We start from the raw sequence: 26197 nt of genomic DNA, 5'->3' as shown, positions 1-26197 counted from the left end.
TATAGCTGCATATAGCAACTCCCATTTTAACATGAGCGTTTTGTGCACCCTTTTTACCGGCTTTCTGGTTTTGAGGGTTTTTTTTTTTTGCAACTTAATATAATTATTAAAAAAATCAAAACCTTGCCTCTACAATTTGCTAGACAAACTTTTATTAATTGCTAAAAGGTGTTCTTTTTGAACAATGACAAAATATACAAATAAAAATGAAGGTTTTTTTTTCCTGAGCACACACCAATGCTTGACTAAAACATACCAGTAAAAATGTATCCTATAATTAATAAGCGTTTTGAGTAGACCAACATGTTCTTAATAATGTGTTTTGTTTGTGTAACATAGTCACTTTAGTTAGATATTAAAAATAGAAAGGCGGGGGGCAGGAATAGAATAAACTATATGCTTGCAATGTCAAGTGCTTGTGTTTCTGTAAACTGAAGGATTGACATTTTTTCCATGTAAACTCTGAAGCCACATATAGTGCCTCCCAATGGTTATGAAGATTTGTGTCCTTTTATTTTTCTCTCTATGCCCTTCTGTGCAAGATCTCCAGAGATCAGAAGACCAAACTGAATTGTTCCTCATTTACTTTAATGTGATTCAAAATCAGACTGTTGGGACCAATATGAGTAAATGTGTCTCCAAATTACTGAGGGAACTTGTCTAACACTCCTACCTAGTTGTCACCTTTAGGCCTGGAACCCACTGATATCCGCAAACGCAAAACGCAACCGCTAGCGTTTTGTCTGAGCGGTTTGCAAGCGGATTCATGCGCGTTTTCGGTCGCGTTTTGCAACAGTGTATTTTTTTGCTCAGTGGTTGTGTAGCGTTTTGCGTTTCGCGTTTTTATCCTGATTGGTCCTGTGAATTATTTTTAATTTTGTTACACTGTGCTGAACCGCAAAACTCTAGCAAAACCGCTCAGTTTAGGTTTTGCTGAGCGTTTCTGCTAGCGTTTCAATACTTTACATTGAAGCGCTAACGCTCCCAAAATGGTGCAGGTCCTGCGTTTGCGTTTCTGGGAAACGCAAACGCTCCTGTGGAAGTTGCCCCATCAATTAACATCAGCTGAGCGTTTTGGCAAAACGCTAGCGTATCGCAGCGCTGCCAAAATGCTCAAAAAAAACGCTCTTGTGGGTTCCAGCCCTAACAGATCACTGTATTGCACAGTTTTACAATCTTTAAAAATGAGTTCACTTTTAGCCAGGAATCATTAGTAAAAGTTTTTTTTCCCTAACAGTTTGTTTCTAGGCAAATGTCTTTTTAATACTTTGTAGTTTATATGAACAGTAGATGTGCAAAGTACACCCAGAAATACCCAAAATGTAAATGGGTTAGAGGAGCTGTGTTTGTAGGTGTAAGATTATACATATATGTATGGCTCATCAGTAGTAAATTGTATAAATTAGAGAATATTTTAATAATATTTTCTGTATTGTATCTCTTGTTGTCACTAGCTGTTGGTCTTACTGCTTGCCCAGAACCACTGGTACCAATGAATGGTGTTAAATATGGGGATCGATATATGGTTAATGACGTAGTCTCTTTTCAGTGTGAATCTGGCTACACATTACAGGTAGGTAGGTTGTCCCAGTAAGTCTTAAAAAAAAAAAACACTTGTGATCAGAGACATGCAAATCTTGTTATATATTCTCACTCATGAATAAACTGTTTTTTTTAACATTACTTGTTTTACTATACGTTGCTGATATAATTTTTCACTTTAAAAACCTTATTTTTTAACGTGAAAATATAGTTGTACTTAATTTTATTCACACACACACACACACACACACACACACACACACACACACACACACACACACACACACACACACACACACACACACACACAAACACACACGAACACACACACGAACACACACACGAACACACACACACTAACACGAACACACACACACACACACACACACGAACACACACACGAACACACACACACTAACACGAACACACACACACACACACACACACACACGAACACACACTAACACGAACACACACACACACACACACACACGAACACACACACGAACCCACACACGAACACACACACACTAACACGAACACACACACACACACACACTAACACGAACACACACACACACACTAACACGAACACACACACACACACACACGAACACACACACACACACACACACACACGAACACACACACACACACACACACGAACACACACACGAACACACACACGAACACACACACACGAACACACACACACACACACACACACACACGAACACACACACACGAACACACACACACTAACACACACACACGAACACACACACACACACACACACACACGAACACACACACACACACGAACACACACACACGAACACACACACACACACACACACACACACACACACACACACACACACACACACACACACACACACACACACACACACACACACACACACACACACACACACACTACATTGTATTCATAAGGTGAATTATTATTGTTATTATTAAAAGAAGTATTTGTATTTACCAACTGCAACCAGCAGGTGGATGCCCCCGCAATGTTGAAATCATAAAACTGTTTGCATTTTTGAAGCTAATCTGAGAAGATATTGCACAGCCAGACAAGTACAGGCTGCCCTCTTGGAAAGATTTTTGTTTTCTCTTCTTATTAAATAAATTGATTTATATCTATTTTACTTTAGAGTTACAAAGGCTGTCCCTAGGCATGCAGACAGTGTTGGGTTTTCTTAATGGAAAATCAATATATTTCCTCTAAAATATGACTTATTGCTTTGATTGTGTTGTTGTGTTTATTTCTGCGATGAACAGGGCCATTCACATATCTCCTGCATGCCTGGAACAGTACGGCGTTGGAATTACCCTTCACCTCTTTGCATTGGTAAGCAAGAAAGTTATTTTCTTCTAAGGTGCAGTCTAGTTGTAAATGTATTTAAAAATGAAAGTTAATATGTGACATCTTGATGGCCACTGCCATTATTCTCTTTCCATGTGTGATGTTACTGACTTACTTACAATGGGTTAACCCAGCTGAGAGGTTGAAGGGTGTGGAGTCTAAGTGATTATGGGATTTTACCAAAGCACCCCACAAGGTATTATTTGTTATCACCCCAAGTGGCTGGTGAATTATTTTGGTGCCTGGTAGCCACCACATCACAACCCTTGGCCCAATAGTGAAGGAAACCCTACAGTTTGTGAAGAGCAGGCCTGACTGAATCAGAAAGACTGGTGGGAATGACTGGATAGAAAGAACTGGCTGGCCTAACTGGACAGGAGGGACTAGCAGGCCCAATTTGACTGGAGGGGCAGACAGGGACAACTGCACATGAGGTACAGCAGAGTGGACTGGACCAGAGGGACTGAAGAAGGCTGTTGTGCCCAGTAAGGAGGCAAGCAAACCACATCTGCACCATCCTGGAAGACATCAGACCAGGAACAGTATCAGATGATGTGAGAACCTGCGGAAGGAGGAGGGTTTACTTTCAGTGTGGATAAGGCCAAAAAACAGTTAAAGGTATACGCCAAAGTCAGGACTGGAAGCAGGCAGAGCTGAGGTTGGAACTGGTGGCTGGCAAAGCAAGGTCAAAGACTCAATCAAAGCTCTGACAAAGGTTTATGTCAGGATAAGCAGTTAGCAACACAGGGTTGATGACAAAAACAAATGGCAGGATTGGCAATTCGCCCAGCAGGGTCAAGGTCACAGGCACTGGTCAGGCCTACAGTTTACAGGGCAGGGTCAAGGTATAAAGCAAAGGGCAGAGCCAGGGAAGCACAGGGAGCTGTGTGGAGCAAACATCAGCATGTGTTGTCTAAGCAGGGTCTAAAGGACACCTGAAGTGAGAGGGATAAGGGGGCTTCAATATTTATTTCCTTTTGAAAATAAATATACCTTACTAGATGCCTTACTATCCTGCTTATCTTCTGCCTCTAATACTTTTAGCCATAGACCCTGAACAAGTATGTAGCAGATCAGGTGTTTTGTCAAATCTGACAAGATTAGCTGCATGCTTGTTTCTGATGTGATTCAGACATTGCTGCAGCCAAATAGATCAGCAGCGCTGCCAGTCAACTGGCATTGTTTAAAAGTAAATACATATGGCAGCCTCCATATACTTCTAGCTTCAGTTTTCCTTTAAATACCCCTGATTGGGTACCATCACTATAGCCATACACCTCACCTGGATCACAAGTAATTATCTGCAGTGTGTGCACACCTAGGGGCAAGCTGAAAGATGAGCTAAAGCTCAGTTTTGGTGTACTAGAGGATGGACCAGAATGAGAGCATGACAGGGAGATCAGAATCATACTTGATCCTGCTGACGCCAGTGTGTCGGGAATGAGTGTTGTATAAATGTGTCACTTGGGTATACCTGAGAGCATACTATCTCTATGGGGATAAGAGAAGCAAGACCACGGAGCACAATAGAGACACATCTTGGGCTTGATTCACAAAGCAGTGATAACTGTTATCATGCTGTGAAAAGTGATTCGCACAAAATTTAGCGCGAAAACGGTTATCATGTGCAAAAATGTATGTTTTTGCGATAACGCAAATTTTTTGTGCATTGACGTTCCGCGTTTACACGATAAATTTGAGTTATGGTGTGAACGCAAATGTTAATGCGCTAAAATTTGCATTATTGTGCGAACGCTAATTTTTTCATGCGATAGCAGTTTTTCGCGCTAAAATGCGCGCAAAGCACTTTTTCACAGCCGTGATAACAGTTATCATGGCTTTATGAATCAAGCCCCTTGTTTGAGGGGAACAATGCCCTCAGCTGTTGCTGTGTAAGTAAGGTTCAGCATGCCAGATCTTTACACAACCTCAGGGACACCTGAGCACAAGCTAGATTTTAAACTGAAATTGTCCTAAACTGCTGCCTTGGCTGAGTTTTATCTAATGTGTGTAGATGGACTCTGCACCTGTGAAGAAGTCTGCTTATTGCCAGAAACCAAGAACACCTCCAGATAAATTTCCCTTCTGTAAATAGAGTCTTAGGCCACGTTCACATCATGAAACGTGGATGGCCGTGCATTCGGAATGCAACACGTACGAACGCGCGCCATCTGCGTCTCTATGCGTTGCGTGGCTGATCCCATTCACTGAAAGTGAATAGGTCAGTTACGCGTTTTGTTAAAAAAATGCATGCAGCATGCGTTCCCGGACCGCACTGGTCCAGAAAGCATGCAGTATGAACATCAGACAGTGCAGTCTATGCACTCTCTAATGTCGTGCGTGTAGGTCTCCTGCACGCATTGCTGAAATCTGGACGGCAACGCGTGCAGTGTGAACAGGGCCTTACATTTTTATTGATCTTATTTTTTGCAAAGCAAATAAAATAGGCAAATTGCCATGCAGTGCAGATGCTCTCACCACATTCATGTTTCAATGGGGTTCATGTATGAATAAATGTTATGCTATAATACCTGATTTTACACATGGATTACTACATCAATTTTCACAACTAATTACCATGGCTTTAATGCAAGGTGTGTTATCTTGTTGCATTCCAGTTGCATAATTGTTAATGCGTGAAAAATATAAAAAATACATTACTGTGTGAGCAGTACATACAGTATTAACTAATGCAAAATTAGGCTCACAAATGCATGGGGTAATGCAAACATTTATTCATGGATCTACTAAAGCCTAGTACACACTAGCAATTTTGATGGGCCAATCATTGGTCAATTTTACCACCTCCATGTAGTATGACCATTTACCTATATATTCTGCATAGAATAGAAAATCTGTTTGGCCCTCATACTACATGGAGGTGGTAAAATTGACCAATCATTGGCCAATCAAAATTGCTAGTGTGTACTAGCCTTTAGAGGGAGGCAAGCAGAATAACATGCGTAAAAGTATTGTGTAATACAATGCATTACACATTGTGTGCAATACTTTATGCATGTTTTTCTGCCTACCCCAGTTTAGTGAATATACACCATTGGCATTTTATAAATCCCATTCATTTATTAGTAGGGATGATCAAAGAGATGCAAATAGTTCCAAGTTTCTGCAAATGTATGTACATTTTTATGCAAATATATGCAACTTGAAAATGGACCAATCAAGTCACACCAAGGTTTAAATTGATTGGTCCATTTTCAAGCTGCATATATTTGCATAAAAAATTACATACTTTTGCATAAGCTGGGAAATATTTGTATCTCGTTGATCACCCCTATTCATTAGGGTAAAAGTACTTGAGCCTCAGAAGCAGAAGGGAGTGAAATCAATCGCTTAAAATAATGGCATCTATGAAAGGAACATGTGTTTGATCTAAATTTATGATTCATTAGAGTTGCATATGTCCTTCGACTGATATGCTTTTGCCCTGCTTTTCATTGACCTCAACACTATAACAAAAGCACTTCAACAGTATAATTACAGATGCTGCATTTAGAAAAGCATGACGCACGGCTTATTAAAGGCAACAACAGCTGTGCGTGTATATGTCTTTGTTAAAACCCATTCAAATTCAATTCATGCATTCAAGATTCTTTCAGAATGCTTCAAAAGCATAGGTCATAGCAAAATACCAACTCCCGTGTATGCCATCGGTTTGGTTTACTGAAGCTGAAACACTTTCTTTTCTTTAACCTCTTTAAGTAAACCACGTCTCTTAATCATTAACATAAAAACATAATTGTATAATTATAAAAGAAAATAATTTGCAATTAGTTTTATGTTTGTAAATGTATAGCATAAGGTACAGTTCTTAAATTATTAAATATCCTTGTAGAAAGTATTTCAGGCAACTGAATAAGTTACAGAGTACCATATTAGGCCACCCTAACCCGCCAAACCAGCATTGGAAGAATATCTTTGAGACATTGGTATGGTATATTACCATGTATAGCACACAAAATCTGCAAAATATCCACAATTGTTCAATATAAGTATACTTGCATATGCTACCATTTATTGTGTACAACTTTTAGACAAACACAGTAGATTTGTATTTGCTGACAATAGTTAACACTAGAAACTGTTCAAATCACATATACATCACTAACTTCATTTTTTTTTGTCTTTAAGCAAAATGTGGTGGAACCCTAACAAAGATGATTGGCGTAATCTTAAGTCCAGGTTTTCCTGGGAACTATCCAAGCAACTTGGATTGCACCTGGAAAATGTCATTACCAGTTGGCTTTGGTATGTATTTGTTCTTTATCTGCACTAGATTTAGGAGTGTGGAATAATAATACAGGCATATTTCAGCTTCATCTGCCCTGAAGTAGAAAAATAGACCCTCAGGAAACTGAACAATGTTAAAGGTCAGCATAGGCAAGCATCCATAGCAAAACAGGATAAACACTGCTTTTGGAGAAAGTTGATTTTGTATTGAAAATAAAATTAATGTTGCTGCCAACATATACATGGAGGTAATCTTCATTGGAAGGTAAACATGTCTTCCTGAGCACACAACACCTCCACAGATGATGCCCTACCCTTTCTTCCTATCATGATGTAATATGATGTCATCATCTTACCTCACGGTGCCTCCTGTAGAGCAAATTTAGGGTCAGTCTGTTGCAATCTTATTGATTATATATGGGCCTTGATTCACTAACCGTCACTAAGGCGGTTAGTGTGCCTTATCACTTAGTGGGCACAAACTACAGCGCTAACCTTATCTGAGATTAGTGTGCCTTATCTGAGGTTAGTGTGCCTTATCTGAACTTAGTGCCCCTTAAGTAGCTTTGTGCTCACTAAAAGATGCATAAAGCTACATCGCGCACTGCACCGTCGCATCACGTTGCACAGTGCACAAAGATCGTCGCATTATGCTGTGCACGGTGCAGTGTGCGATGTAGCTTTGTGCATCTTTTAGTGTGCACAAAGCTCCTCAAGGGGCACTAAGTTCAGATAAGGCACACTAACCTCAGATAAGGCACACTAACTCAGACAGGCACACTAACCTCAGATACGGCACACTCACTGGCTTAGCGCCGGAAAACTCTTTTTTACTCCGGCGCTAACACTTAGCGCCGGTTAGTGAATAAAGCCCATGGTGGCTTCTGCTGCAATAACATAAAAACTAAAATACCGCAACAAAGTATTGTAGCTTAAATACAATGCCCCGCCCTGATGTTTAGCTTTGCTGAATCCCTCCCCCCTAAACATTCTGGGAGACCAGGTATATTTTTTATTGGCTTCGGAATGCTCAGTAAACAAGCTTTCCACACAGATCTCCTGACAGAACCTAAGACGTTGCCACCTGTGATTGATTTCAGAATGCAAATCAGAGAAAGAAAAGATTTTACAATGGGCAAAACTGACTAAATAATTTAGACAAGACAAGATACAGAAAATGTATATTGTGCTTTTCTCCTGGCAGACTTAAAGTGCCAGAATTTCAGCCACTAGCACACGCTCTATAGGCAGTAGCAGTGTTAGGCAGTCTTGCACAAGGTCTCCTACTGAATAGGTGCAGGCTTACTAAACAGGAAGAGACGAAATTCAAACCTTTGTTTCCTGTGTCAGAGCCCTCAACCAGTACACTATTCAGCCACTACCTCATTTAGAAGTGAATATTGTAACTAAATCATTTATAAGTGAATATTTAAAAAAAAAAAAAAAAAAAGCAATTTTATTCAATACATTATTATCACTCTCTAAATGGAGTCTGAAATGATTATAAAGATAAAAAAAGAGAAACTCACCTAAGGAGAGGGTAGGCTCCGGGTCCTATAGAACCTCCCATTCTCCTCCCGGTCCCAGCATTTCCCTGCAGGCTTACCTGTTAGCAGTCTGCTCTCCTCCAGGCTGGGCCGGCTTTGGCAGTCTTCGGAAGTACTCGGGCTTCTGAAGACAGGCCGCTCCGTACTGCGCACATGCAAACTCCCTCTCTTGAGCACTCGCATGTGTGCAGTACAGAGCCGCTGGTCTTTGGTAGCCAGAGTGCTTCTGAAAATTTCCAAAGTCTCCAGCGGTGGGAGATTCAACGCAAAGGCTCTATAGGACCCATAGCCTTCCCTCTCCTTAGATGAGTATCTGTTGTTTATTTTTATAATCGCTTGAGACTTGCTTTAAGTTTACTGGACTATTTACAATGACATATCTTGGGCAACTACTGTTATACAGGCTACATTAACATAGGCATTTTGTATGTGATGTAAGTTATGCTATTTACATAATGCACATTATGTAATTTGCAATAAATCCTGTAACCTTTACATGTGCAGCCTGTGCATGTAAAGCTCATTGATAGAGAGTAGATACAACCCAAGCAGAGATAAATTGGCAGTTAAGAGTTCAATTATTCATTAATATGTAAAGTTAGATAATTCATTAAATTAATTGTATAAATCAATTCTGATGAGTCTATAAAAATATTTCCAAACACTATTTTACTAACCTTCAAACAACCCTTCCTCAAACACAAACAGGAATCATCATTCTGTTTAGGACAACATATCTAACTGAACTAAGCCAACTACAAATAAATACTGCATACTGTGCAATCACATTGACCAATCATCAAGTGTAACACCTGCCATGGGGACCTTTAGCATAAGAAAGTGCTGATGTTTCAGGAATGAAGTACAGTTGCTACGAACAAAAAATATGACAACAGAAATTAAAAAAAAAAAAAATGAACCTGCAGACACACAATCAATGGACAAAGTGAAGATTACTGCTGTACTACAATTAAACACCATTACACCTAACTAGAGATGGCCCAAACAGTTCGCTGGCGAACGGTTCCTAGCGAACTTCCGGGGTTCGCGATAACAGAGTACCGCAAACTTTTCCGGAAGTTCGGTTCGCCCCCATAGTGCATCATGAGGGTCAGCTTTGACCCTCTACATCACAGTCAGCAGGCACATTGTAGCCAATCAGGCTTCACTCCCTCCTGGAGCCACTCCCCCCTTATAAAAGGCAGGCAGTGTCAGGCTTTTCACTTACTCGTGTGCCTGCATTAATTAGAGAAGGGAGAGCTGCTGTGCAGACTCACATAGGGAAAGCTTAGTTAGGCTCTTGTATTCTTCTTAGCTTGCTCCTTGCTGATTCTTATTGCTAAAAAAGCTCCCCTCAACAGCTCTTTTGAGAGCTAATCTTGTTCTTGTGATCTATTTATTTGTGTGTGTGTGTGTGTGTGTGTGCGTGTGTCACAGACACTTGTTTTGCAATAGACAGCCTTGGCAATTCCTACTGTGTATGCTACTGCCAGGCCCAGCACATTCAGTAATTACCTGTGTGTGTGACAGGTGCACATTGTAATACCCATCACTGCATATACAGTACCTACTACCTGTTGTTCACTTCAGTGCACCCACCTACCTACTGTATGTGAGTGCATGCAGTGTCACTGTGCCTGTCCAGTACCTGTCTGTGTGTGACAGGTGCATATTGTAATACCCATCACTGCATATACCTACCTGTTGTTCACTTCAGTACACCCACCTACCTACATGAGGGCATGCAGTGTCACTGTGCCTGTCCGGTACCTGTCTGCGTGTGACATGTGCACATTGTAATACCCATCACTGCATATACCTACCTGTTGTTCACTTCAGTGCACCCACCTACCTACGTGAGGGCACACAGTGTCACTGTGCCTGTCCGGTACCTGCCTGTGTGTGACAGGTGCACATTATAATACCCATCACTGTATATACCTACCTGTTGTTCACAGTGCACCCACCTACCCTACGTGAGTGCACGCAGTGTGATATTTAATACCACCAGTCACTCTACCTGTTCACGGTACGTGTGTGTGACAGGTGCACATTTTTAATACTCATCACTGAATATACAGTACCTACCTGTTGTGTTCAGTGCACCCACCTACCTATGTGAGTGCACGCAGTGTGATATACCACTCCGTGCATACCTGCTAACTGCACCTGTGTGACTGACTGCACATTGTATTAGTCAAGTCAGTGCATACCTTTCACTTCATCCCCCCCAATATGGGCAAAACAAAAGGCAGTGGCAGGTCTGTTCGAGGTCACGCTGTCGTGATTTAGTGTGGCCCTCGATCAAAGTACAGTGTTCAGAAGAAGGCACGTGCCATCAACCCCCAATATTGTCAGGATGAAGTTGACTTTTTAACACAGAACACCTCATCCTTTTCAGCTTCCACATGGAAGCATGACATATCTTCCTCCTCCTGCTCTGATTCTGGCACCCCACTTAACACTCAGTCGGCCGCCACCACCAAAGTGCCATCACCCCAGGGCTCAGCGGTGTGGACATTTTTTTGTGTGTCTGCCTCAGATGAGAGCAATGCCATCTGTACTCTCTGCCACCAAAAATTGAGCCGTGGAAAGACCAAGACCTGCATAGGGACAACTACCTTACGAAGGCACATGATTACAAAGCACAAACTGCAATGGGATGACCACCTGAGTAAAAGCAGCACACAAAAGTAAAGCCACACACTGCAGTGTAAGATACCATCACGCATTTTTTTTCTCAAAAAAGGTGATACCTAAACTGTACCATGATGTTGAAAGGCAAGTGGTAACATCTCTGGCACACAGCGCTGGGTCAAGGGTCCACCTGACCATGGATGCCTGGTCTGCAAAGCATGCTCAGGCCTGCCCGAAGACTAAGTCAGTCCCCACACATAGCATCTCTGCCTGCACGCCGTATGACTGCCTGCCCCAAGACTAAGTCGCTCCCCACACAGCATCTCTGCCTGCAGGCCGCTTGACTGCTTTCTCCGCCACCACCAACAGGGTCCAGGACTCCAGGTGGAATTTTTAAGGACGCTGCTAGCAGCGGCCGCTATACTAATTTTTTTGGTGCGTCTACATGCCTGCCTAATTTTTCTGGCTGCACTGCAGCTGCAACAACAAAACAAAAGGCATGTACAGTACATGTGCCAATTCCCCTTCATGATCATTACCTTGCTGCGGAGAATGGGCCTGCGTATCACAATTAAGCAATGAAAGACGCCTATATGAGTGTTTCGGGGGTGGGCACACCCACGATAATAAGGTTGTTGCTTCATTGTGGACAGACCAAATTTGACTAGCTGGACAGTCACTGTTCTGTCATTCAGCTACCCCAGCCCAGCGACCATATGAGCTGGAAAACCACCATCACCCGCAGTCTCGTCATGGTGCGCACCAGTCCAGCACGGCTGTCACTACACAAACAGTGGTTTGCAGTCACTGCATACCTTTCACTGGATCTTTGAATGCACATTGTATTATACCTGGCAGTCAGTGCATACCTTTCACTTGAATGGATGGCAGACTTGCCCTCCATAACAGATTCTCATTAAAGGATTTAAAATTGATTCATCTCATATACAGCAGGGCCTCGAAAGTCCTCCTGTATTGTTATTTTTGGTCACTACCTCGGGATGTGCATGCCATGCCTGCTGCCTTCCTTGGATGTGTGGTAGCCATTCCTGCTCCTTTGCCCACAACGTGCCTGCTGCCTTCCTTGGATGTGTGGTGGTGGTAGCAGTTTCTTGGGCTCCCACTCCGGACCGGAAATCGAACCAGGATTCCCCGGCCATTACCCGTGGTCACCATGCTACTGAGAAAGTACCATTGAAAGTTTCACACCGTTGAATGAATGGCAGACTTGCCCTCCATAACACATTCTACTTAAAGGCAAGCGGTGTCATCTCTGGCACACAGCGTTGGGTCAAGGGTCCATCTGACCACAGATGCCTGGTCTGCAAAGCACGGTCAGGGCAAGTACATTACTTATACAGCAAATGGGTCCTTACTTGGATGTGTGGTGGTGGTAGCTGGTTCTCAGGCTCCCACTCTGGCCCAGAATCGAACCCTGATTTCCTGGCCATTACCCATGGTCAGTGTCACTCACAATGGCAGACGTGCCCTCCATAACAGATACTTGTTACAGGTACTGAACAGCCAGCAGAAAATGTAATTTACAAAAAATAGATGTAAACTTTAACAAGCAATCTTGCCATGGTGCGCACCAGTCCAGCACGGCTGTCACAACATAAACAGCTGTTTGCGGTGCTTTACACGGTGAGTTTGGTGTGTCAGTGTGAAGCAGTACTCTAATTACACTCCCTGATTGATGTATACACATGCAAGATGTTTTAAAGCACTTTAGGCCTGCAATTTAGCACTCAATGTGATTTCTGCCCTTAAAACACTGTTTTGCGTCAAATCCAGTTTTTTCCCAGTGACTTTTGGCATCTATCCCACTCCGCCATGCCCCCCTCCAGGTGTTAGACCCCTTGAAACATCTTTTCCATCACTTTTGTGGCCAGCATAAGTGTTTCTAGTTTTCAAAGTTCGCCTCCCCATTGAAGTCTATTGCGGTTCACGAAAGTTTGCGCGAACCGAACTTTTGCGGAAGTTCGCGAACCCGGTTTGCGAACCGAAAATCGGAGGTTTGGACCATCGGTACACCTAACACATCCTAGATGGATGTTGTCTGATTGAGATTGGGAGCTTATCCTAAGTTCAGGTTTTTGTTGAGGTCCTCTCTGTATGCCATTCTTGGATAAGGCATATCTCTTGCAAAAAAAAGCCACTCTAAAAACAATTATAGAAAATATATGTAAGTGGCCTATTAACACTAGATTTACCAGGGCTGCGCAGATCTGCGTAAATTCCCTTGACCTCACACCTCCTAGCACCCCTGCTGAGTTTTTTAACATGCTATCAACTCCACTGTTCTCTTTCTTTTGTTCTGAAAACACACACATTTACATTTGTTTACTTGAACTAAATCACCTTGGATCTGAGTTACTCTATGTGCCCACCTCTCATCCCCCACAAGCAGAGAATTCTGTTCTTTGTGTGAGCAGGTAAACCTGCTGCGATTCCTGTTGCAGCTCTCTTGCACCTTGCACTGTGTTGTCTGTACAGTCCCTGGCACAGCAGCTGCAACAGCTTCAGCAGTCCGCCTTTGTGCCAATATGTCCTTGTGCTGCATGAATCGGCAACAGAGTTCCTTAGCTAGAAGACTAAGAAACAATCTTCTTTTGCCTGCCCACCCTGTACATGCCTTGTACAAAATGTAGGCATTCACCGCCGCCAGGTCCAGCATATTGTAAAAAACTGCTACTGGCCACCTGCGTGTTGCTGCTCTTACGGAATACATCCGTGCCATTTGGTCCAACACGTCTACACCACACTGTAAAAGCAGAGAGAGAGACATGAGTATATGTGCTTTTTTTCTATAGGCCTGTATAGTACACATCACAAAACATTGTAGCACTGGCAGGGACATTTCTTGGGTCCTTGGAGATCGGGGGCACCTGTGCGGTCGCAAAAAAAATTGGGTGTGGTCATGCAGTGAGTGGGCGTGGCCAGCAGTGGTGTAAGCTACAGATAACGGGCCTGCACATCGAGATATTGGATGGAGACCCCTGTCCTTTATTTAGATAATTTACAATCAGTATAGGCATAGATCAAAGATGTAAATGCACATACAATTTTGATTGGTCAATCACTGACCAATTGTACCACCCCCATGCAGTAAGTGGGCCAACAGACAATGAATTTGATGAACAGAGCTAAAATTGGCTAATCAAAATTGTATGTGTGTACCAGGCTTTACAGCTAATACTGTACATACTGAATGTAGCAGGGACCAGCATACAATACAGCTGGTTTACAATCAGTAAAGGCACAGAGTAACACCTTACACTGTACACACTGGAGGTAGATCAGCACACAGTGCAGGCACTAGAAAACAGCTTATACTGTACATACTGTAGGCAGCAGAGATCAGCACACAGCTGCTAGCGCGCCAAAAAATATGAGGGTAACGTTGTGCGGCACGCATAGCGCGCCACGCCGAAAAATAGGTGTGGCCATGGACCAAAATGTTGGTGTGGTCACGGGTGGAGACAAATTTACATGAACAATGGTGGAACATTAGCAGGGACCCCCAGTTAGGTAGTGAGTGACAGCAGGGACCCCCAGTTAGGTAGCGAGTGACAGCAGGGTCCCCCAGTTAGGTAGTGACAGCAGGGACCCCCGTTAGATAGTGAGTGACAGGGACCCCTCACCTTGCAGCCAGCAGCGTCAGACCTTGATCAGTGGGCGACCTGACCAGTTAGAGCGGGCGCCGGGCGCAAATCTGCAGAAGTGATGTAATTTCCGCATATCAGCGGTGTCCACTAGGTGCTAGCACCCGCTCTAACTGGTCGCCGGCTGATCGAGGTCTGACGCTGCTGGCTGTCTGGCAGCGGGGACAGCTGCAGTGTCTGGGGGGGGGGGGGACAGCAAGGCTGGGGCACCCCTGGAAATAGATTGGGGGCAGCCAAGAAAATTTTGGGGGCACGGGCCCCCCAAAATAGCGATAGCGACGCCACTGAGCACTGGTGTAAAATTATACACACATTCACATACCTTCATGTGGTTATAGTCTGTTATCGTGTTGGGTTTCCTCTTTCTGCCGTCACCGATCGTCACGTCTTGGTGCATGGAACTTAGAACACACACAGTCTTGTTTTTTAGGTGCATAAATTGTCAAGGAGACACTGCCACTTCTAAGCACTGAAGTGAAGAATACCTCTTGCTGTGCAGTGTCTTTTGCAAGCGGAGGAAGTTCACGCCGGACTTTATTCACCGTGCCCAATAGCATTGTTTTGCGCTGCAGCAGTCTGTGCGACAGTGACAGTGAAGTAAAGAAATTGTCCGTCGTGACATTTCTCCCATCATCCAAAAATGGCTCCATCAGATTCATGACCACATTCTCTGCCAGCCTCTCTCCCTTCTGACGACTGGGGTCCTTTCCCAAGTAAGGAGATGCATTGCAGACATATTTAGTCTCCAAATCCATGGCCATCCAGAACTTGATCCCAAATTTGTCTGGCTTGGTTGCGATATACTGTGTGAATGGACAACGAACCTTGGTAGGGACAGGGCCGGATTTATACTTTTCAACACCCTAGGCCAGCTATCACCAGGCGCCCCCCCCCCCCAACTCCCCCCCCCCCCCCCCAGACAGCTAAATGAAGCCTGTTCAAAATTGACCTAACTATGACTGTGGTAGGGATAAGATTTTGAGCTCCTCTGAGGAAGTGCTGCAGAAGACGCAAGCGCTATTCAAATACAAAATAAAAATATGATAGGACATTAGACACTGACTATGGTTAAAATTAGATTGCAATCTCCTCTGAGGAAGGTCAGTGACATGACTATGTACTCTATAAAGTGCTGCAGAAGAGGCCAGTGCTATAGAAATACATAATAATAATATGGTAGGGCATTAGACTATGGTAGGGATTAGATTGTAAGCTCCTCTGAGGTCAGTGACATGACTATGTACTTCGTAAAGTGATGCAGAAGATGTCAGTGCTATATAAATACAAGAAGTTTTAAATCAGGATGATACCATTTATTGGCTAACTAAATTTTTAGTTAGCCAATAAATGGTATCATTCTGATTAAAAAAATCTTGCTTTTATTGATGGCTAACACGGTACAATACCCTACTGCTACTATATAAATACATAATAATAATAATATGGTAAGACATTAGACTATGACTATGGTAGAATTAGAATGTGAGCCCCTCTGAGGACAGTCAGTGACATGACTATGTACTCTGTAAAGTGCTGCAGAAGATGTCAGTGCTATATAAATACATAATATGGTAGGACATTAGACTATGACTATGGTAGGATTAGAGTGTGAGCTCCTCTGAGGACAGTCAGTGACATGACTATGTACTCTGTAAAGTGCTGCAGAAGATGTCAGTGCTATATAAATACATAATAATATGGTAGGACATTAGACTATGACTATGGTAGGAATAGATTGTGAGCTCCTCTGAGGACAGTCAGTGACATGACTATGTACTCTGTAATGTGCTGCAGAAGATGTCAGTGTTATATAAATACATAATAATAATATGGTAGGACATTAGGCTATGACTATGGTAGGGTCAGAGTGTGAGCTCCTCTGAGGACAGTCAGTGACATGACTATGTACTCTCTGTAAAGTGCTGCAGAAGATGTTAGTGTTATTAAATACATTGGAAGACATTTACAGATAGTGCCGACAGAGCATGAAACGGAGAATGGATAGAGAAAACCACATAGCAAGGGTTGGTAGGCAGTATGAGACAGGACAAGTGGGCATAAAGATGAGAGGAATGGTGGGAAGCTAGCCTAGAGGAAGAAAAGCGAGAGTGGGCAATACACACGCATGCACGCACGAGAAACAGTGCCTGAGCCCCCAGTGTTTCCACTTCTCTCCCCAAACAAACATTGGCGTCAATTCACCAGAGGTTACCAACCTATTTATCTCTTGGGAGGTAATTTACATCCTGTGATATCTCCAAATAGCAATTCTCCAGAAGTATAGGGGAAAATATCGACAGAGAGAAATGCAAGAGATAAATGTGAGATAAGTATGAGATAAATAAGTGATAGTTAGTAGTTAGTTTTTCTCCAAATCACAATTCACCAGGGAAGAAAGGGGGTGTGGCCATTCGTTATTTTTTCATCTCTTTATCCCCTGAATGAACCTGGAGATATCGTGGTTTTCACACAGCAGCTGCTGCTGTGGAAGATGGAGCCTTTTGAGCTTACTCTGTTAGGCCTGGTGCACACCAAAAACCGCTAGCAGATCCGCAAAATGCTAGCAGATTTTAAAACGCTATTTCTTATTTTTCTGTAGCGTTTCAGCTAGCATTTTGCGGTTTTGTGAAGCGTTTTTGGTGTAGTAGATTTCATGTATTGTTACAGTAAAGCTGTTACTGAACAGCTACTGTAACAAAATCCGCCTGGCAAACCACTCTGAAGTGCCGTTTTTTAGAGCGGTTTGCGTTTTTTCCTATACTTAACATTGAGGCAGAAACGCCTCCGCAATCCAAAATCTGCAGCAGCCCGGGAGTATGCGTTTCTGCAAAACGCCTCCCGCTCTGGTGTGCACCAGCCCATTGAAATACATTACCCAAGCGTATCCGCAGCCACAAGCGGATCGCAAAACGCAGCCGAACCGCTCTGGTGTGCACTAGGCCTTAGAGCTTGCTTCTATTATGAGGAGACGAAGGCGCAGGAGGAGGTTCTGTTTAATCGCCCCTCGTATTTTTCGTGAGAGAACAGTTCTTGATAATTTTACTGAGACAGAGGTGGTGAAGAAGTAAAGAACTCACTCGTGATATAATTTATGATATGATCCGGCAGTAAAAGGTGGGAATACTCTGGTCAGGTAGTGGTAAAACTACGCCTCCTACCCACAATGCTTCACTTTCAAGCTTACAGAGAGGAAAAGTATCCCATGTAAATCATTAATACCGATTACCTAACTCTCTGCTTTCTCACACTTTCCTCATGCATATCTCTCCATTATCCCCTGCTATCGAACACTTTTCTCTCTGTCCACTCACACTGGTGAATTGACTCCAGGGTGTTAAAATACCTCATGAGATAAACTACCTACCTTTTTTCTCTTAGTAAATCCTCTCTGGTGAATTGACGCCATTGTCTTGACTAGTGTGAGAAAGTTTCAGACAGCAGCAATGCAAAACAAGCAGGCATGAAATCTGTAGAGCTGAGCAGCAGCCTGTCAGTGCTCTCTGCCTCACACATGCCTGACATTCCTGACGCTGCCTGCAGAGTCTGTGCTGCACAACCTGAGGAGAAAAGGCTGCAGCATGATTTCACATGCAGTGTAAAAATGCTTGTGGTAAAAAATGCAGAGTTGCCTCTATTCTCCCTCACCCTGTGCAATGCTGGCTGTGCTTTCATTTGTACCTCTCGTGCAGGCACTATTTCCTTCCTCCTCCAGAAGATCTGCTCGGCTCTATACAGCTCCACACTACCACAATGCCAAGGGGGAGGGGCGGAGAGACGAGCAGACCTGTAGGAGGAGGAAGGAAGTAGATCGTGCACGGAGAGGTAAATATGAAGAAGCTTCTGAGACTGTAAACATTAGAAGAGCCTCCCCGGCCTCTGCGAAAATTTAAGCTGGAAATAATTACCTCCCTCACTGGCTGCTCAGTTTGTTCTACGTACACCCTGTCCTGCAGAAATAGGCTGGAGCTGGGGATAGTGCAAAGCCTCCACCACAATCGCTTCCCGCTCCCTGTGCCCCGCAGGGATCTTTCATCTCCCACCACCACACCAGTGAGTCATGTGCCACCTGACTCAGCCTGCCAACCGCCTGCTGCTCATCATTTACACACAATGCAGGGCGTGGAGGACAGATCTGGTCTGGCTGCTTACAGTAGGAGGAGGTGCAGTGGAGGCTTCAGCTGGCGGCTGGGCGCTTTGATGCTGTTTACTCCGACACCCCTGTCTGCACTGCTCGCACTTTCCGGCCCCTCAGCCGCCCCAAACACTGCTAAAATTCTGGCGCCCTAGGCCATGGCCTAGGTTGGCTAGCCAGAAATCCGGCCCTGGGTAGGGAACAGTTGTTCATCTATGGTCATGTGTTCTCCTGGAGTGAAACTCTCAGCACAGTTCTTCTTGAAGCGTGTCCAGATGTCGGAGATTGCAGCAAATTTGGCTGTTTTCATCCGTTCTTCCTCTTTGATTACTGGCACCAGAAAATTTTCTGACCAGCAATCCACAATGGCACCAACAGGACACATGATTGCTCTTACAAACAGAATTGAAATGAATGCCATGGACAGCATCACACCTTTTGGCCACCTCTACAGCATTCATATGTTGTGAAAAGCCAGCCTTATGGCATTACAGTATCTGCCATACTGCCATCAATGCCATGGCAATGGAATGCCTCAGTCTGTCATCATTTGTCATGTCAATGAAACACTGCCAAAAGTGCCAATTGCCCTCTGATTGCATTTTGCTGTATGAATCGGCAACAGAGTTTTGTGTCTGCGTGGGTTTCCTCTGGGCACTCCGGTTTGCTCCCACATTCCAAAAACATACAGATAAGTTAATTGGCTTCCCCATAAAATTGGCCCTAGATGACGATACATACACTGCATGATACATACATAGACATACTGTATGATTATGACAGGGACTAGATTGTGAGCCCCTCTGAGGGACAGTTAGTGACGAGACAATATACTCTGTACAGTGCTGCGTAATATGTTGGCGCTATATAAATACTTAAATAAAATCTGCAAGTTTTCATTGTATTCATGTCATTGTATCAGCAACTTTTCATTCTATTTTCACACAATTCTTTATAAAAGACTTGTGTTTCCATATATTGTGAATTTGCAAGGTGATTTTTCTTTAGTAAAAAAAGAGAAAATCCTTCTTAGGATTTTCTATTTTGACTGTGTCTGTCTTAAAGTCAACCCTGACATCATTTTCCCTTACTCTGTCTGTGTATTATTGCCTGCCCTCCTCCCAGTCTACAGACACTCCCACCCAGCTCTGCAGTAGAAAGTGCATTGTCTCAGCATGAGAAATATTGACCAATCAGAGAGGAACAGAGGTGTGGGAGGGGGAAACAGTAGGGAAAGAGACTTCAGCCAATCAGGCTGCATTAGTTAAGTCTGAGGGGTAAGTAAAGTAGAAAAAAAGAAAACCCAGCATGCCCTGAAATTTCCTTTGTGTGGCAGATGTACCAAATAAGAGCCAGGGAAACTGGGGAAAGATGTTTTACGGACAAAAAAAGTAAGAGTGATTTTTAACTTTTGGATTGCCGGGATAGCTTTCTTATTACTTGTTTACCAGCAAAGTATTTTAAACTTACTCGCAAGCCAAGTAGCTTCTTTAAAATATTAATTGGGTCCTAAGCCATCATTTTGGATGGGTAATAAGAGGACAATGACATACATTTGTTTGCACAGATTGCTAATGAATTTACAGAATATAATGCAATATAAATATTATATGCAAATAAAAGGATAGTCAGGTGGAAAGAAATTTAAGAAAAGTCAAAAATATCCCCCAGGTTTTGCAATTAAATATACAGTGTGCTTACATTTTGTTTTTGCTATTGGTACTATTTGGAAGTACGGAACAGTCAACTGAATTTACCAGATCTTCATGATCAGAAGTATGGTATTCTGGTCAGTTTTTCTAAAAATTTCAAGTAAGCACACATTTGTAATAGAATGAATCATGCACACTTATAGCATCATGCACATTTATCATACACACCTGCATACTGCAATTTGTGATATATCAGCACACACATATTACTGCTAGTTGATTACACTGTAGGACTTTCAGTGTAGATGGTGCAATGTCTACAAAGCCAACATTATAATGTCTTATGTCTGCAGTAGCTGACCCTAATACGGAGCTCCCAATTTCTCCTAAAACATACATACTCCCTAATCTAACATGAACACTCCCTCTAACCTATGCCTGAAAATAACTTTAACTCTTCCTCACCCTAGACCCCTGAAAAAGTCTAACACTCACTTTTCACTCAAATCAAAGTGTAATATTGACTTACGTTTAACACTTCTCACAACTAAGACTAACTTTTAAACTTTAATCCTCAAGTAACTTAGGGGTCATGTAACATCTGCTTGCATGACAAAGTTGTTAACAGCTACACTGGATACGATTAGAAGCAAAGTTAGATATTTATTAAAGTAGAGAGATGCCTCTGGATGGATTAGACTTCCTGATTCATCTTGAAGCCCAATACTGCTGTGCAGGGTCCCTCCAAACATACTTGGCTGTACTTGTGCATATGCTGCATGACTATGCTCATAGACTGAGGTGCACACCTTATAAATTACAGGTCTCCTACTACCCTGACACTGCTCTATATTTGCACTTCATAAACTAGCTGTTACACTAACTCTCTTTAAATAGTTGAGCACTCTAAACTAAGTTTGGAGTTATATGCTGCAACCAGTGTGCTAAGATGATTGAGTGCTGAAGCCTAATTTTTGAAGATTGCATATTATGGGCCTGATTTACAAAGGTTTGCTCAGTGGCAAGGCGGGAAAAACTCAAGGTCATGGACACCACATGAACTGCACCAGCATTCCAGGCTACACTGGACCACACTGAACACCTTCAGGGGAGAAAACAAGGTGAATTGGTAGAAAAAAATAAAGAAAAAAATCCATCCTTTGGCCTTGGCTGCCAATTAAGGCAAAATCTGAATAGCAATTCAACAGTTACATTTACATACGATAAGTATATTCACTCATTGACTGTATGAAGAATGTGATCAGCACTGGATCTTTATTGTTTGGGTGCAACACTAATTAAAGCTTCAAAGAGACACTGAAGCGAAAAAAATTATGATATTATGATTTGTATGTGTAGTACAGCTAAGAAATAAAACATTAAGATCAGATACATCAGTCTAATTGTTTCCAGTACAGGAAGATTTGAGAAACTCCAGTTGTTATCTCTATACAAAAAAGCCATTAAGCTCTACGACTTTCAAAGTCGTGGAGAGGGCTGTTTTCTGACTTTTATTATCTCAACTGTTAGTTAATTTTTTACTTTTCCTCTGCCAGAGGAGAGGTCATTAGTTCACAGACTGCTCTGAAAGAAAAATTTTGAATGCTGAGTGTTGTGTAATCTGCACATATTAGAGAATGATGCAATGTTAGAAAAAACACTATATACCTGAAAATAAAAATATGAGAATGTTTTCTTTGCTGCTAATCTTCTAGTAATTATTCATAGTGCACAACCAATTCATTATATCATATATATTTTTTCGCTTCAGTGTCTCTTTAAAGCGGAATATAACCCTGCATTTCAACTTTGCTCTAAAACATTATTTACAGCATATTATATGCAAAAAGCATTTTTTTTTTTACTAGACCAGCATTGGAAGGGTTAAACACAGAGGTTTTAAGTTCCGTGCAGACATTCAGATGGTTACATTCTATTTAGTTAGTGTGTAACTGTTTATCAATAGATACATCTCTTTGGCTGTCCTCCAAGCTCCTTCTCAGTGAGAGAGATGAGTCATAATAAACACATATTTGTAAACAAAAAGTATCTAACTCAAGTTCGAATTCGTCTGCAGAAATCTCTAGGGACTTTAAAGCCCTGTGTAACCCTTCCAATGCTGGTCTAGTAAAAAAAAAATGCTGGTTGCATATAATATACTGTAAATAATGTTTTAGAGCAAAGTTGAAATGCAGGGTTATATTCCGCTTTAAGTGCCAGACTTTTGCCTTCTCCTGGATTTCTCTATAGATCATATTTCAGCAGCTTTTGTAGAGGAGTAAGATGTATTTCCCTTCTCTGCCTCATGTCACAATGAACAGCCCTTAGCCAATCAGTAAGGAGCTGCAATGTTGGAGGGGAGATAAGCATCCCTCTCCCCAGCAATGTACCAGAATAGAGACAGGCTGACTGAGATAAGATTCATTACACCAGAAACATTTATGAATATATTGGAATGCTTGTGATGCAGGGTCAGGATGTAGACTACATAATAAACACAAAGCAGTGAGTAAATGGAATTTGATATTATGGTTGATAATCCCACTTTAAGATGTTAATTGTTCTTCAATCTATTGCACAATGTGTAATCTCAGATCAGCTTTTTGCAGTGCAGGTAGATCTTGGTACAGAGTCAATTTACATTTCTTCATGCAATTTAAGATCCCAGCGATCATACAGATAAAAAGTGTTGCGCGCTAGAAATTTGCTTCTAACTTTGAATTAATAGGTGATCTTGGCTTTCCTGTCACGATGTAGGATGATAATGGCTTTCCTTAATAGGTGATCTTGGCTTTCCTGTCACAACACCTAATACTTATTGGGCTGTTAAATAAACCAAGGATTATTATTGGTTTCCTTAGGCCTCATACACACACCTTACTTAAGTTTGGTTGGGGCATTATCAGCTGCCTCAGCCGATAAGCAGAAGTGTGTAGGGCAGCTGGCGACCCACGAGCGATCCGCTGGGTGTTTCTACTCACCCCCAGAGATGACGATCCCATTGTTCGCACCAATTCCATTGTTCACACCACTCCCCTGCCCGGATGCTGGACAATAAATAGGAATACATACAATGCAAACAAGGGCTGAACAACAGGTAGCACACAGTTATACAACATTACACAAGGTTATACATACAAGCAGGGTATAAGATGCATGATCATGCGATTTAATAGAGACCCATCAATTCAAGTTTGAATTAGTCCATGGGAAGCATGGGAAGGGTGTCATGGGTTGCAAGATCAAGTAGAACACACTAAGGGGGAGGGGGGACCCTGTCAAAGGCTTAAAATTTAAAGGGGAGGGGTAGGGACACATAAGATAAGGCAGTGAAAAGGTTCTTGGCTAAAGGAGTGTGCTAGATGGGTAGATGGGGGTAGGCCATTTAAAACAAATGTGTTTTGAGGGCTTGCTTGAAGGTGTTGAATTAAGGGGTGAGTCTAAGAGTGGGTGGGAGGGAGTTCCATAGGGTGGGGCGGCTCTTGAGAAGACCTGTAGGCATGCATGGGAGTGAGAAGTACGTGGGGCAGTCAGGAGGAGATCATTGGAGGATCAGAGGGGATAGGCAGGTATATATCTGTGGACGAGTTCAGGGATGTAGGTTGTGCAGATTTGTAGGCCAGGCACAGAATTTTAAAACTGAACCAGAAGCAGATAGGGAGCCAGTGTAGGGCTTTTCAGAGGGGGGTGGAAGCAGAGTATTGTGAAGAATGGATGAGTCTAGCTGCTGCATTCATGCCTGATTGAAGGGGTGCAATGCAATTCTAGGGGAGGCCTGCCAGTAGGGCATTGCAGTAGTCAAGGCAGGAGATGATGAGGGCATGGATGATAAGCTTGTTAGTGTCTGGGTTCAGAAAGGGGTGGATTTTGGAGATGTTGCACAGGTGTAAATGAAAGTCTCTGGTAATATTTTTGAAGTGAGGGCTGAAGGAGAGAGCAGACTCTAGGGTGACGACCAAGCAGCAGGCATGGGAGTTAGGCCAGATGGTCTTACTGTTGAACGTGGCGTGAATATCCGGGAGGTAGTGCACTGCAGAGCGGGGCGGGAAAATCAGCAGCTCAGTTTTATCAAAGTTAAGCTTTACGAACCTAGCTAACATCCAGGAGGAGATAGTCAAGAGGCAGGAGAAGACCTTGTGCATGGTGGAGGGGGTGGGGGGTGATTGGTGTATGTCTTTTAAGTTACCAGCAAGCAAGGACATTTTCAGTTACTTTCCAGTAATTTTTCTATTGCAATGTTCTGAAAAAGGTAATTTAAAGAGAAGAAAAGATGAACCATTATCTCCTAGGAGAACATTTAAGAGAAAAAGTTAATTGAATAAGGGCCAATGACCATTGATTTCCCTTTTGGTAATCCATCTACTTAGTACACTTCAGAGTATTTTTGGTATGTTGTTTACTAATATACAATACAATGTAATAAAACATTTGCATATTGCATAGATGGATATTATGTTGATATGTTTTCATTTTTAAATTTCAGGGGCTCACATTCAGTTTGAAAATTTTTCTACTGAGGCAAATCATGACATTCTTGAAATCCACAATGGTCCTTATCATACAAGTTCTCAGATTGGCCAGTTTAGTGGTACTGAACTTCCATCATCATTGCTGAGTACAACACATGAAGTTTTAATTCACTTTTTCAGTGACCATTCTGAAAATCGACAAGGTTTTAAACTTGTGTATCAAGGTAAAGAAAATATGTATATGTTGAATTTTTAGATATGTACGTTTATGTTAAATCTATATGTTCAGTACTAGCTGGTACAATTGTGCTGTAGACTGTGCAGAGAAACAGAAAGGCCCTGCTCTTAGCACAGTAATACATAGATAAGCTAAATACAACAACAAATAATTACCGTAAATCTAAGTTACAAAATACTGTGTCTACCAACATCCACAGACTTACAATTTATAATTGTATATAGGGGACACTAGTCCTCCCTATCATCTTTTCATAGGATAGAACAAGCTGCTCATAGCATTATACAGGGATAGGTGACCTAAAATGAGCACAAAGGATTGTTTTATGTGACCTTAGCTGCAAGTGTGTACTGAACCTAAAACTTTCACAGCACAATAGACAGCAGTGGATGGTATGAAGATAACTGTGAGAGTCCTTAAGAGGTTGTTATGCTAGGTACAGATGATGAGATTTTTTTAGCCGATTTACTGTATAATCGATTTTCTTTTCTTACTAATTTCCATTCACTTCTATGAGAAATAGATTAGAAAAACGATTGAAAATAAGATCGGACATGATGAAAAATATGTATTGAACCATCCATCTGCCAAACTAGCTTATGGTGTGTACCTAGCATTAAACATTCAGACCATAGGCACAGTAGAGCTGGTATACAAGCTGTGGTGAAGGAAAAGAGTGAGTA

General features: G+C 42.3%; 1 protein-coding gene across 1 annotated transcript in view; it reads left to right on the top strand.

Annotated features, from left to right (window-relative positions):
• Positions 1 to 26197, top strand: part of CSMD1 (CUB and Sushi multiple domains 1) — a 2205021-nt gene that overhangs the window by 1880317 nt on the left and 298507 nt on the right. The window contains 4 exon segments of the mRNA XM_068281348.1: positions 1455 to 1573; positions 2842 to 2911; positions 7076 to 7192; positions 25291 to 25500. Coding sequence (XP_068137449.1) covers positions 1455 to 1573; positions 2842 to 2911; positions 7076 to 7192; positions 25291 to 25500 — 516 coding nt within the window.

This window comes from Hyperolius riggenbachi, chromosome 4, assembly GCF_040937935.1.
Source record: "Hyperolius riggenbachi isolate aHypRig1 chromosome 4, aHypRig1.pri, whole genome shotgun sequence".
Taxonomy (NCBI): domain Eukaryota; kingdom Metazoa; phylum Chordata; class Amphibia; order Anura; family Hyperoliidae; genus Hyperolius; species Hyperolius riggenbachi.
The sequence above is the reverse complement of the archived record's forward strand: the minus strand, read 5'-3'. Positions and strand labels throughout refer to the sequence as shown.